The sequence below is a fragment of the Sapajus apella genome, unplaced genomic scaffold (assembly GCF_009761245.1).
Source record: "Sapajus apella isolate SASKATOON/1434 unplaced genomic scaffold, GSC_monkey_1.0 scaffold11, whole genome shotgun sequence".
NCBI lineage: Eukaryota > Metazoa > Chordata > Mammalia > Primates > Cebidae > Sapajus > Sapajus apella.
This window is the reverse complement of record NW_022436951.1, coordinates 37,266,393-37,281,579: the sequence shown is the minus strand read 5'-3', so window position 1 is coordinate 37,281,579 and position 15,187 is coordinate 37,266,393. Positions and strand designations below refer to the sequence as shown.

General features: G+C 37.7%; 1 protein-coding gene across 2 annotated transcripts in view; it reads left to right on the top strand.

The window, feature by feature from the left end:
- The window catches only part of ADAMTS16 (ADAM metallopeptidase with thrombospondin type 1 motif 16), a 195,189-nt gene that overhangs the window by 75,621 nt on the left and 104,381 nt on the right, over window positions 1-15,187 (top strand). For both annotated transcript variants that reach the window (XM_032279138.1, XM_032279137.1), the window contains one exon: window positions 4,163-4,316. In XM_032279138.1, coding sequence (XP_032135029.1) covers window positions 4,163-4,316 — 154 coding nt within the window. The remainder of the gene's footprint in view (window positions 1-4,162; window positions 4,317-15,187) is intronic.

Genomic DNA, 15,187 nt, shown 5'->3' with positions numbered 1-15,187 from the left:
GTTGCTTCATCTAAATATAGCATTAGTCTACTTAGTTATGTTGCATATGACTTATATACTAAATATATAAATATACTAAAACTTATTCATTCATTCTGTTGGTGATAGACATTTGAGTTTCCAATTTTTGTCTATTATAAGGAACAGCAATGAATATTCTCTTGGTTTGCATATATGCCTCTGAGTATACATAGGAATGGAGTTTGCAGAGTCATAAATGTGCAGTTATAAACTGCAATAGACAGTAATAATCAGCTTTCCTAAGTGACTGTGTGAAGATACACTCCTAGAAGCATTTATGAAACTTTCAAATGGTTTCAAATCCTTCCCAACACCTAGTCATGTTGATATTTTTCATTGCAGGTGTCTAGTGGGTGTGTAGTTTCATATCAATGTGTTAATTGATGAGATAGAATACATTTCATATGTTTAATTGCCACTTGGATAACCTTTTTAATAAAGTGCTACAATCTTCTGTGCATGTAAAAAAATTAGACCCTCTTTTTTTCTTCTCTCCTGATGGAAGCATTGTATGCACTATGAATATAAACATTTTGTCCCATTCTGAAATATATGTATTATAAAATCTTCTCTGACTCTGTAACTTTCTATTTATACTTTTAATGGTGATTTTTGCTAAACAGAAATTTTTACTTTTTTAATGGAGTCAAATTATAAATAGGTCTTTAGGCTTAGTGCTTTTGTACCCTGATGGGGGAAAAAAAAAGAAAAAAGAAAAACTCCAGTTGTCCTAAAGTTGCAAAGGTGTTCTCACACATGATCTCCTACAAGTTTTATTGTTTTGCTTATCATGTGTAGACCACTTAATTTTTGTATATGGCATGCAAAAAAGTCAACGTTTATTTTGTCCATGTGGTTATTGCAGTCAGTTGTTTGTAAAGTGGTTGCAATGATGTTCTTTTGCGCACCCACACTTTTGGTGGCTGGACCATTTGCATTCTCACTGAAGGTAAATGAGAGTTCCTGTTTCTCCACAGTCTCATTAGCATTTGACATTGTCAGTGTTTTGGATTTTCACTATCCTAAGAGATGTGTAGCGGTGTCTCATTGATGTTTTAGTTTGCAATTCCCTAATGGCATATGATGTTGAGATCTTTTTATATGCTTATTTACCATCTTTATCTATTCTTTGATTCGATGTCTGTTCAGATTTTTGTCCACTTTTTGTTTGTTTTCTTATTCTTGAATTAGAAGTGTTATTTTCATGCTTTTCATAACTGTCCTTTATTTGCTATGCCTTTTACAAATATATTCTCTCAGTCCGTATCTTGTCTTCTCATTTTCTTGACATTTATTTCACAGAGCAGACATTTTTTATTTTAATGAAGTACAGATTATCAATTATTTCTTCCATTGACTATGCCTTTGATGTTGTATCAAAAAGTCATTATCATATCCAAGTTCACCTAGATTTTCTCCTAGGTTATTTTCTAGGAGTTCTATAGTTGTACATTTTATATTTAGCTCTATGATCTATTGTGAGTTAGTTTTTATATGGGGTATAAGGTCTGCATTTAGATTCATTTTTTAATTATTTTATTTTATTTTATTCTTTGAAACAAAGTCTCATTCTGTTGCCCAGGCTGGAGTGCAGTGGTGTGATCTTGGCTCACTGTGACTTCTACCTCCTGGATTCAAGTGATTCTTCTGCCACAGCCTCTTGAGTAGCTAGGATTACAGATGCACACCACCACACCTGGCTAATATTTTTGTGTTTCTAGTAGTGATGGGGTTTCACCATATTGGCCAGGCTGGTCTCGAACTGCTGACCTCAAGTGATCCACCATCCTCAGCCTTCCAAAGTTCTGGGATTACAGGTGTGAGCCACTGCTCCAAGCAGATTCATTTTTTTTGCGTGTAGATGACCAATTGTTTCAGTATGATCAATCTAAAAGGCTATCTTTTCTCCATTTCATTGCCTTTGCTCCTTGGTCAAATATCGTTTGATTATTTTGATGTGGGTGTATTATTGGCCTTTCTACACTGTTTTGTTGATCTGATTGTCCATTCTTTTGACAATACCACTTCTTCTTGAAGTTTGAGATTGTCAGTCTTTGTTCTCTTCTTTAAGTATTGCTCCGGTTATTTTGAGTGTTTTGCCGCTCCATATAAGCTTTCAAATCACTTTATTTATATTCTCAAAACAACTTCCTTTAATTTTGATTGGCATTGCATTGAAGCTATAGATTAAAATGGAAAGAATTAATCTCCTGACAAGATTGAGTCTCCCTATCTATGGACATGAAGGATCTCTCCATTTATTTAGTTTTTCTTTGATTTCTTTCATCAGAGTTTTGCAGAGTTGCTCATGTAGGTTTTGTATATATTTTGCTAGATTTATATCTATTTCATTTTGGGGGTGCTAATATAAATGACATGTTTTTAATTTTTAATAAATTCTGTTTGGTTGTCACTGGTACATAGAAAAGCAATTGAGTTTTGCATATTGACCTTTTGTCCTGCAACTCTGACATAACTTATTTGTTCCAGGAGTTCCCTGGTGGATTCTTTCAAATTTCTGCATAGACAATCATGTCATCTATGAACAAAGATAGTTTTATTTATTCTTTTTCAATCTGTAAACCTTTTATGTAATTTTCTTGCCTTATTGCACTAGCTAGTATTTCCATTACAATGTTGAAAAGGAGTAATGAGAGGAGTCATTCTTATTTGTTCCTGATTTTAGTGGAGAAGCTTTAAGTTTCTCACCATTAATTATAATGTTAGCTGTGTATTTTTGTAAATGGAAATTCTCCTCTATTCCTAGTTTGCTGGGAGTTATTTTTATCATGAGTAAGTGTTACATTTTATCAATTTTTTTCTTCATCTATTGATATGATCATGTGTTTTTTCCTCTTTAGCCTGTTGATGCAATATTACATTAATTGACTTTTGAACACTAAACAGGCCTTGCATACCTAGGATTTATCCCACTTGGTCATAGTGCATAGTTCTTTTCATGCATTGTTGGATTCAATTTGCTAATGTTTTGTTAAGAATTTTTGTATCTCTGCTTGTGAGAGATAAGAGAAGCTTTCTTTTTTTGTAATGTGTTTGTCTGGTTTTGGTATTAGGATAATGCTGTTCTCATATTATAATTTAGGAAGTATTCTCTTTGCTCCCATTTTTTTTGAAGAGGTTGTAGAGAATTGGTATAATTCCTTCCCTAATCTCTGGTGTAATTCACAGAGAACCCGTCTGGGCTATTTGTTGTTTTTTATGCATAGAGTCCTGATCCCTGAATCAGTGGAATGTGGAACCAGGGTCTTAGAAATGAGCCAGAAATTTTCCAGTCAAGGTGGGCAACCACTCGAAACCAAGTTTGGAGGATGATCTGTTATTGCTCATTGTATTGTGATTACAGGTTTTTGTTTTTGGTTTACTGGGGGAAAAGCCTATTGAAATTTATAGGAGAGATTTAGTTGCTTTGAAAAAACAAAAATATTTTAATACTTTTCCCCAAAAGTATAAATTATACCAAAGAACATCCTGGTAGAGAAAAGGATACTCTATTTATGGAACAACAAATTATTAGGTGGTCTTTGGCCATCTACCAATGAATTTTAGCAAGATTAATTTTCTGCTTGACTTGGGGGTCATCAGAAATCATCCTGAGCATAGTGCATTGATGGAATCTGGGAGATAATATACAGGTGACTCAGCCTATGGGGAAAAAAGAACAAAAAGCAAAGAAAGAAAATTCCAGTCTTTGAGATAGACTGTGTTTTATTTTTACAATGCTCATATGTTGGCTGATTCTGGCAAGAAGAACGCATAAAAAGTGTCCGTCATAAGAGCTTCTCACACAGAGCACCTGGTTGTAATTATTCAGTTGCACTTTTCCTCATAAGTTTGAGAAATTTAATAAATTTAAAATTCAAAAGGATAGTCCTTCAGAAACTTTCAAACGTTTCCTCTTCCTAGAACAGGTACAATGTATAATAAATAATTTCAGAAAATGAAATCTCTGTATTTAAATGTAATTAAAATAAGCATTATATGTACCTCAGGAGAAAAAAGTTCTCCCCTTTCTATACACAATATATGCTGTAAAATTGCATGCGGAAGAAAGGCATACTTAGTGGCACCCTTTGGTAACTTTGTGGACCGTCACTAGTAGCTCGTCTCTTCTTTGTTTTAGCACGGCCCAAGCTATCTGCCTTGCTGATCAGCCAAAGCCTGTGAAGGAATACAAGTATCCTGAGAAACTGCCAGGAGAATTATATGATGCAAACACACAGTGCAAGTGGCAGTTCGGAGAGAAAGCCAAGCTCTGCATGCTGGACTTTAAAAAGGCAAGTGATTATTGGCACATGCTCAATGCAACGTAATTCATAAAACTGTTTTATTTAGTGTAACTGATGTTGATGTATTCTGCATTTATTGGGTACCTACCAAATGTCAAATCCTGTGTGTTAAGGCTGGTCCTGTATAACAGGAAACACATGCTTTACTGGCAAAGATGACAGGAGATACTATTGTGGGTATCAGTTTTCATTAGAGGACCGACTTGGCCTGTTAGGTCGGATCTTTCTTTCTGATTTATCATGTGGGAGCTCAGCAATAACTTTTAGTCAGTGTAAGTTGGCAAATTAATACTCTGCATTTTTTAAATGGTTTTAAAAAACAAAGTCCCCTCCTCTCTTCCAATATAAGCATAATTTAGTATAAAGCAACAGCCTATATAGGGCTACTGATAATAAATTCCCCCCAAATAACGTATGTATAGAGCTGTCTCTCATAGAAGGTAGTATCCATTCTGTCAACCCCAGGGACTTTACCAGAGTAATTTCCTAACATCATTTCCTCATGTAACATAGAGAATATGCTCTTGCTAGAAAGGGAAAATCGAGATTTAGGAACTTGCTCTATCAAACACAGGAAAAGCAACCCATAAATTAAATAAAAGTAACTATTTTTAAGGTTTCTTTTATTCTAGTTTATAATGAAATCAAAAAAGTAGGTGAAAGTATAGTCCTCCAGAAACCTCCAAACATTTCAAAATGCATTGGGAATATTCCCAACTTAAATCTAACGTGATAATCTTCTTTCTTAGAAACTCAAGCAGAGCTCCCCCAAAGATCAATTCCAGCTATGTGCCAGAACTGGATCTTTAACTCCTCGCCTGGGGAGTCCCAGACTGGAGCAAGAGCTGTAAATCCGTCAGCAGCAGCAGCAGACATTCTCAATGCTGCCTTTTCTTGTGGGCAGAAGATATGAATTCCCTAAGAAATTTTTCTTGAGTGTTACTCCTCTGTTTGTTAAGGAAAAGGGACAAAAGCTGATGGGTTTTGTCAAAGATAGGATCTTCTAGATTGTGCTTCTGGCTTCCTTGGTACTTAGCTTTGTGACCATGGGCTGTGTCATTCATGGTACCCTGGTGTCATTCGGAAAACATAAGCAATAAAAAGTTAAATGCAGGGTGCGTTTTTATTATTGAGGAAATATTTACATGCAGAGAAACACATTCATTTTGCCTGTACAATTTGAATTTTAACAAATGTGTTCTCCCATGTTACCAGCATCTTAATCAAGACACGTTTTATTTACATAAAGCTAGAACCTTCCCTGTGGTTCTGGCTTTATGTAAATAAAAAGGGGGCTGTGCCCCCTCCTTCAGCCCCTCTCCAAATCCAGTAAGTTACGATTATTCTCATTTCTATCATAATTGGCTAAGTGTTGCCTGCTCTTGAACATCATAATTACCTTGCTCCATATATTAATATTAAAAGTAAATTGTATAATATTTCACCATTAGTATGATGTTAGCTGTTGGTTATTACACACATGCTGCTTATCAGACTGAGGAAGAAGTCCATCTCTAATCCCAATTCGTTGAGAGATTATCACACTATTGTCTTGAATTTTGTCAAATTTTTTCCTAGATCTATTGATATAGCTATATGGTTTCCTCCTTCATTCTATTAATGTGGTAAATTTTATTGATTGATCTTTAGTTTTTTCCATTGGACTTTGAAGGTTAAGTCAATCTGCATTCCTGGGATAACCTCACTTGGTCGTAATCTATTGCTCATTTTTATAATTTACTGAGTTGTATTTGCTCATGATTTTTACATTTGTGTTCTTGATTGATATTATTGGGAAATTTCTTTCTCATAATTTCTTTTCAAAAATTGATGATCGGAGTTGTGCTGACCTAATAAAATCAGTTGAGCATACACCCTACTCTTCTGTTTTCTTGAAGAGTTTGTAAAAGAATGTTGTTGTTTCTTCCTTAAGTGTTGATTAGAATTTACCAGTGAGTTCTGTCTGTGGAAGGGTTTTTGTAATTATTGATTCAACAACTCTGACATGTAAAGGGTTATTCAGAAGACACTCCTAGCTAGACTGATCAAATTCCTTGGAAAAAGTAAAGGAATCATTAAAAGTGAAACTAAAGGAGATATTTTTTCAATGAATATATCTATGAATTCCTTTAATTACTGTTAGATCTATAATGATATATCCTCTTTCATTCCTTATAATGATAATATGTATTTTTAAAGATTTTTTTCTTATCAGTCTAGTTAAGAGTTTATCAGATTAATCCTTTCATCAATATTGGGCTTAATGTTAATTTTTAAGAATTGTTTGTTGGACTCTTTTCTATTTCACTGAGTTTTGTTTTGTCCTTAGTATATTCCAAGGCTTAGCATGCCTGTCTTTTTCTTGTTCCTTGAAGTAGCAGCTTGGATAATTGACTTTAAATCTCTCTTATTTTCTTAATAACCATTAAATATATTTAAAGCTATTAATTTCTTTCCAAGCACATTGTCTGTATCCTGAAAATGTTTACATATTGGATTTTTAATATTATAAGCATAACATATTTTCTAATTTAACTAGGAATTTTTTCATTAACCAATGTATTCAAAATACATTAAATATCATTTAATTGCCAAATAACTGTCTAGATAACTTATTAGTTTTGAATTCTAATTTAGTAATTTTGTCAGAGAATATACTCTCCATACACTTTTGAAATATATTGACCCATTTTGCATAGCTTAGCATCTGATCCTATCTTGGTGAACATTCTGTGGAGACTTGAAATGAATATTAATCCTGCAGTGGTTGGGTAGAGTATTTAAGAATTAGCTATTTTTTAGCAAAACTTCTTATCTTCTGCATAATCCATCATGTTTGCTACTTGTTCCACCAGTTTCACAAAGATGAGTGTTAAACTCTCCAGCAATGGTTATATATGTTTCTATTTCTCATGTTAGTTCTATTAATTCCTGCTTTATATATTTTGAAGCTCCATAATCAGGTGCACATACATTTAGGATGGCTGTGTCTTCTGACTCTTTTCTCGTTATAAAATACCCTTCTTGATTGTTGGGTAATATCACTTTGCTTGAATACTGCTTATCTGATGTTAATATAACCGCAGCAGCTCACTTGGGATTGCTCTTTGCATGATCACTTTTTCCATTCTTTTACATTCAATGGATGTGTGTGTTTATGTAAAATGTGCCTGCTGTATATATCCTTTTGTCTAATGTCTTTTCTGTTCAGTTGAACAATCTCTGCCCTTTCACTGGCATGTTTAATCTATTTACATTTAATGAAAAAATTATATAGTAGATTTAAACCTACCATTTTGCTATTTGTTTTCTAATTAGTCTCATTTCTATTTTGTTTCTCTGTTCCCTTTTTTCTGCCTTCGTTCAGATTAAGCTGTTTGTTTAATTCAGTATTTTACCTTGACTCGCTTTTTAACTATATGTCCTTAAGTTAATTCATAGTAGTTGCTTTAGAGATCACAGCACGCATCCCTAATTTAAAGCCTATATAGAATGAACGTTGTGCCCACTTTGTGCAAAACGCAAGATCCTCACAGCAAGTAAGTCTATGCCTCCATTTTCTTTGCACTATCATTGACATGTACTTTATTTCTCTGCAAATTAACTGCCATATAACACAGTGCTGCAGTTTTTGTTTCAAAATAGTTACTTTTAAATAAGACAAGAATTTAGACCATCTTTTAGATTTACTGTTTAGTATCTGTGTTTTCCTATAGATCTGTTTCAAATTGGTATCATTTCCCTAAGGCCTAAAGAACTTCCTTTAGTATTTCTTACAGCACATACCTGCCAGCCACCAATTACCTTCAGTTTTCTTTATCTGAAAATGCCATGAATTCATCCTCAGTTTTGAAGATGAAAACTGTTTAGACAACTCAGTGAAATATATGCTTGGTTTAAATTTTAGTTCCTGAATTCCATGTTTTATACTTTATTTTCTGCATTTTCCCAACTTGTTCACTTATTATCTCTACTTTTTCTTGAATAGTATATTATTTTATGTTGTAGATATTTCTGTCATATTATGTTGTTACATATAAGGTGAGTCCTTTAGATCCTTGAAGACTGTTTTATTCTTTGTTGGGGTTCATCCATTTCAGTTTTCTCTGGGCTCTGTGGTGTAGCATGTACTCTCGTGTGTGGTTCTTCCCCGTGAGGCATGGACTTCTGGGCTCTCCACTCAGTGCCCAGGATGCTCATTGAGGAGTCTCATTCTGTGTGAGCCAAAACTCTAGTTTCTCCCAGCTCTGTGCATCCTCTGTCTTGAAGCCCTTATCAGCTTTCAGCCTCCAGCTGTGGTCCTCTGCTGGGCCACCTGGTATCTCCTCCTATGGGTCAGCTGCTGACCCCTCACCATCAGGACCTGCAGTAAATTTTAAGACAGGCTCCTGGGGCCCTCTGCCCAATGCAACTTTTTTGTATATGAGCCAACTCCCACCTAGCTACTGAACGGGCCTCAACTCTGATCTCTGCATCCTCTGTGAGACTGCTGTCATCTGCCTGGATCCACCTCCCCACAGCAGGGTCTGCAAAGTGCTCCCAAGCAGAGAGGCGGGCAAATGTGGCATTCTCCTTGTATGTTTCCCTTCTCTCGGGCATCATAGTAATGTGTTGACTACTGTCAAGACCTGAAACCATTGGTCCATATATGTAGTGTACATAATTTTATAGTTTTGTGGAGGTTTTGTTGTTTTGTTTTGTTTTGCAGAAAAGTGAATTTGATACCAGTTACTTCATAGTGGACGGTAGAAGTATCTTTTGAAATTAAACAAACAATACATCTATTAAAATCAGATAATGTCAGATCACTCCTTATGATATAAAATTGTTCTTGAACACAAACTTTATCTATTTTCTTTTATTTCTGTTTTTTTTTTGTTTGTTTTTTTTTTTTTTTTAGATAGATTCTCATGCTGTTGCCCAGGCTGGAGTATAGTGACACCATCCGGCCCTCAGCTCACTGCAACCTCTGCCTCCCAGGCTAGGCAATTATCATGCCTCAGCCCCCTGAGTAGCTAAGATTACAGGCACGTACCACTTTGCCCTGCTAATTTTTTTATTTTTTGTTGAGATAGGGTTTCACCATGTTGGCCAGGCTGGTATCGAATTCCTGATCTCAAGCAATCCACCCACCTTGGCCTCCCAAAGTGCTGGAATTACAGGTGTGAGCCACAGCACCCAGTTCTGTATTTTCTTTTAAAAATTTAAAGCTATTTGTGTGACCAGTATCTCTCAGACACCAAATCTCAAAATTAGATATGATGTGGCAATTAGAGATATTTTTATTTTCTATGTGAGTTGAAACATCTCAGAACAATTTAAACTATAAAAAAATTTTTTTTAATGAACACCTGCTAAATTTTTGTTTAAAAGGGCCTATTCTCTCCAGATGAAATGTGGAGATCAGGACGTTTCTTAATGGGAGATGTAAAACAGGAAATAACAATAAGAAGCAAATAACCCAGTGCCCAGACCAGCCTTGGGCACATTAGGCTCATTCAGAAATGTGCTAATCTAAATGATGGATGGATGATATTTTAGAAAGGGATGAATCTCTTTTAAATACCTATCACTATTTTTGAAAAGTGAATAGACAATGTGAATTGATATGCATCCTTCTTTTGTATAAACGAATATATATTTGGTGAATATGTATGTTTAAATATATAACAATGGCTTTCTCTGTACACTGATGTGAAATGATAATCAGAATTAGTGATAAAATCATCCCTCTGCTTAAAAAATGAACAATGACAATGCACTGTATATCTGACTATAACATCAATTGTAACGGCATTCTTTTTTTTCTGTAAGTTATTGGGGTACAGGTGGTATTTGGTTACATGAGTAAGCTCTTTATTGGTGATTTGTGAGATTTTGGTGCACCCATCACCCAAGCAGTACACACTGCACCATATTTGTGGCCTTTTATTCCTTGTCCCACTCCCACTCTTCCCCACAAGTCCCCAAAGTGCATTGTGTCATTCTTAGGCCTTTGAGTTCTCATAGCTTTGCTCCCACATGTCAGTGAGAACATAGGATGTGTGGTTTTCCATTCCTGAGTTACTAAACTTAGAATAATCATCCCCAAATCTCATCCAGCTCACTGCAAACGCTGTTAATTCATTCCTTTTTATGGCTGCGTAGTATTCCATCACATATATATTCCATCATATGTATCACAGTTTCTTTATGCACTGGTTGATTGATGGGCGTGTGGGCTGGTTTCACAGTTTTGCAATTGTGAATTGTGTTGCTATAAACATGCATGTGCAGGTATCTTTTTCGAATAATGACTTATTTTCTTCTGGGTAGATACTCAGTAGCGGGATTGCTGGATCAAATGGTAGTTCTACTTTTAGTTCTTTAAGGAATCTGCACACTTTTTCATGCTAGTTTTTTCATACTAGTGGCTATACTAGTTTACATTCCCACCAGCGGTAAAGAGGTGTTCCCTGTTCACCGGATCCATGCCAACATCTACTGCTTTTTGATCTTTTGATTATGGCCATTCTTGTAGGAGTAAGGTGATATCCCATTGTGGTTTTGATTTGCATTTCCCTGATCATTAGTGATGTGGAGAATTTTTTCATATGTTTGTTGGCCATTTGTATATCTTCTTTTGAGAATTGCCTATTCATGTCCTTAGCCCATTTTTTGATGGGATTGTCTGCTTTTTTTTCTTACTGGTTTGTTTGAGTTTGTTGTAGGTTCTGGTTATTAGTCCTTTATCAGATGTATAGATTGTGAAGATGTTTTCCCACTCTGTAGGCTGTTTATTTACTGACTGTTCCTTTTGCCATGCAAAAGTTTAATTAGGTCCCCTATTTATCTTAGTTTTTATTGCATTTGCTTTTGGGTTCTTGGTCATAAAATTATTTCCTAAGCCAATGTCTAGAAGCATTTTTCCAATGTTGTCTCCTAGAACTTTTATAGTTTCAGGTCTTAGATTTAAGTCCTTAATCCATCTCGAGTTGAAGAGTGCAGTACAGGCAGTTTGAGGAGGTGAATCTGGTGGCATCCCATTCACAATATTGAAGCACCACAATACAGTGTCAGCCCAGCAATCTGAAATGTCTGTTTTATTTGGGGCGTTATGGTGGGATGTGAAACCTTAACCAAGTTCGCATTACTGAAATTGGCCTTTGTGAATTTAACTCTTAAATTATGGATTAGAATAAAAAGGGAGGGGCTTCATTAAAAAGAGTATACCTTAGCTGCAAAGATTAAGCAAGAGTAAATACTCCGCATAGGTTTTAACTCTTTTCTGCCCAAGCTAAGTCTTTGTTATTACATTTTGTCTTGCTTGCATACCTATTATGCTTTGTCAGCATCGCTTTGGTGGCCTGACCCTGCAGCCTGAAACATAAGCCACCAGAATTGCTTTGAAATTTGATCACCTTAGCATCCAAGGTATGGTTCTTAAATTGGGAGCTCCCCCAAAACCCAGCAAGTCTGACATTCCAACTGCCTGGACTCTAGAACCATGATTTAATAGAATCTTTGTTCCAAGAAGACTCTGAAGTTTCACTAAGGATATAATGACCTACAACAATCATGCTTTAATAAAATCTTGGTATGTTATGTACCATGAAGTTAGCAGTTAAGTCAAAGTGATGAAGTTGGAGGGAACAATTGGGTTTTGGCTATTCATTTATAGTTTTCCTTTTAACTTTTTAATGTTTATGGATACATAATAGTTGCAGATATTCACAGGGTACACGTGATACATTGATACTGAAACAGAAGAGTTCCCTTATCCCCCTCTCAGGACATGAGACAGGGGTGTGGCTCGCTCCTCTGTCACCCATCTGCTCAAACCCTGAGGGGGAGCATGCAGGCAGGCAAGTATAGAGACTGTGGGGAGCACTTTTGGGTTCCGGCACCACTGCGGTGTCTAGGAATGGGTGTCTGCAACTCCCAAAGCCCAGGTGGGCATGCGTTCCAGTGCATTCCTTCAGCTTTGCCATCTGCAGGCTGCTTGTGTTGACCAGCTCAATAGACCCTCTGCCTTATTCCAAGGGCAGAGGGCCAGTGTGATAGCATTCTGTATCCCAAGCTCTTTCCCAGTGTGCTGAAAAAATTGGGTCACCCTTGTGGGCTCAAAGATGAGTGTGAGGCTTTATTGAGTGGTGGAGGTGGCTCTCAACAAGATGGATGGGGAATCGGAGGAGCAGGATGGAGTGGGAAGTTGGTCTTCCCCTGGAGTCAGGCTGCCCAGTGGGATGGACTCTTCTCTGATCGCCCCCAAAAGATTTCCTCTTAGTGTCCAGACATCCCTCTTCTCTTCCTCTGCCACGTCCTTCCTCATTCCACCATCACTGGTCTACCAGTCTGCTGGTGTCTGCTGGTCTGCTCCTGTGCTTCTCTCAATGTTCAGCCACTGTGTGTTTGCCCATTAAGGTCTAGGGTTTATATGGGCACAGAATGGGGGCATGGTAGCCAGGGTGGTCTTGGAAAATGCAACATTTGGGCACAAAAACAGGAGTGCCTGTTCTTACATAGGTCTGTGAGCACAGGCCCGGGGGTGGGGACCTCACCAGGGACCCCTCCCTTCTCTACCCAGCACTATCCTGTCCCCTCCCATGTCAGTACAGGCATATAATGTGTAATGATCAAAGCATTGATATCCTTCACCTTCAATGTTCATCATTTCTTTGTGTTAAGAATATCACACTCATGGTGAAACCCCGTCTCTACTAAAAATACAAAAATTAGCTGGGCATGGTGGCGGATGCCTGTAATCCCAGCTACTCAGGAGGCTGAGGCAGGAGAATTGCCTGAACCCAGGAGGCGGAGGTTGCGGTGAGCCGAGGTCGCGCCATTGCACTCCAGCCTGGGTAACAAGAGCGAAACTCCGTCCCAAAAAAAAAAAAGAATATCACACTCTTCTAGTTATTTTGAAATATACAGTAAGTTGTTAACTACAGTCACCCTGTGGTGCCACTGAACATTAGGTGTTGTTCCTTCTGTCTGACTGTGCTGTCGAGCCCATTAACCAGCTCCTCATTATTCCTCCCACCCCGCTTCCCACACTTCTCAGCCTCTCGTAACCATCATTCCACCACTACCAAATCCATTTGTTCACTCCCACATGTGACTGAGAATGTGCAATATTTTACTTTTGTCATTGCAACCCTTCAAGACACTACTGTTTTAATTTGTTTGCCTGGGACAGAGTGTCGTGTTTATTAAATAGCAGACAAGTACATCTATAGAATAGCAAGGTCCAAGATGATATTTTGTTTCATTTTGTTTATTTTTGTTTGTTCCTTTTGAGACAAAGTTTTGCTCTGTCTCCCAGGCTGGAGTGCAGGGTGCAATTTCGGCTCACTGCAACCTCCACCTCCTGGGTTCAAGCAATTCTCCTGCCTCAGCCTCCAGAATAGCTGGAACTACAGGCACATACCACCACGCCTGGCTAATTTTTGTATTTTTAATAGAGATGGGGTTTCACCATGTGGGCCCGCATGTTCTCGATCTCCTGACCTCGTGATCCCCCTGCCTCGGCCTCCCAAAGTGCTGGGATTACAGGTGTGAGGCACCGCGCCTGGCCCCAAATGATGTTTTAAATGTTGAAAGACAGTAACATGGGTTATATGATCTTTCAAGTTTCTTCTAACTTTATGATATTTTCCAGCCCTGAGGACTGGAGTTGGGGATGGATCAGGCCCCAAAATGAGGCTGAAAAACACAGATGGCCTAAGCCGATGCACAGACTGAATTAGACAGCCACATAATTTGATGGTAGGCTATCACCAGCAGCCTATATTTGAAGACTTTTTACTTTAAGAAATTGAAAGTCCACCCCTTTAACAGTGTCTTCGATCAGTATTCATTCTGCAAAATGCTCTCCAAAACTAAAATATAGGAATATTCTGAAGTTACTCTGAAGGGTAGTCTGAATCATGGCCATCTTAAGTCGTCTTTGACTTTTTACAATCACAGTTTACTGATTCTTGTGAATGTTGTACATAAAGCTTTTCTGCTCCTCTGTCACTGGTGTTCATAGGATCAAATGAATACGTGTTCAATGTGCCCAGAAAGTGTTTATTGAAAGTCAAGTAGCAAGCACTGTAACAGGCAATGATAAAGAACATAGTGAAATAATTTAACATTTTAAAACATCATTTACTTTGTATTGTCTTGAGTAGTCTTAGAAACAGCTGTGAATTAGGACCCTAGCTCCCTAACACCACAGCAACCACATGGCAGAGCCCCAAACACAGATGGATACCTGAGCCAGAGTCTCCTCAAGCCCTTGAAGTGAGAAAGGAAATGTGCAGTGCCTTAGTGCCCTTAGGTGCCCAGCCCTGAGCTGAACGCATTACCTAGAACCACTTCATGTAGCCCCCAGGAAAGTCGATGCTTGAATGTTGTTATCCTTGTGTGCACAGTGAGGACTCAGGGGTCCTGCCTGCCCAGATCTGCCTGCACAATCCACACTGGATCTGCTTAGCTACCTGGGAATCCTAAACTCTACTGGACCATTGTGGCCATCTCCCAGATCACCCAACCACACGAGCAGTTTTTGCTCTCACATTCGTTCATTCATTCCTTCACTTTGGTATGCATGCTCTGCCTCCTGAAGCAGTAGATCCCTATTGGTCCAGGAGGAATCTCTGAGCCACTCAGGGCCTGCCCCACCTCTCTCTCTAATCTCCATTTCTGACCCATCATATTGCCACTCAGACATCAAGCTGGGGTGCACAGGCTGTGGTTCTAAGAGAGCTTATTTTTATCCTGGCATTCTATCAAGTTGTCATTCCTGCAGGCAAATAGAGTTGTCCAGTTGTCTGTTTAGAAAGTTACATTCAGGGCGTTTGCATTCATGGATTCCTTGGGTTCTTCATACATTT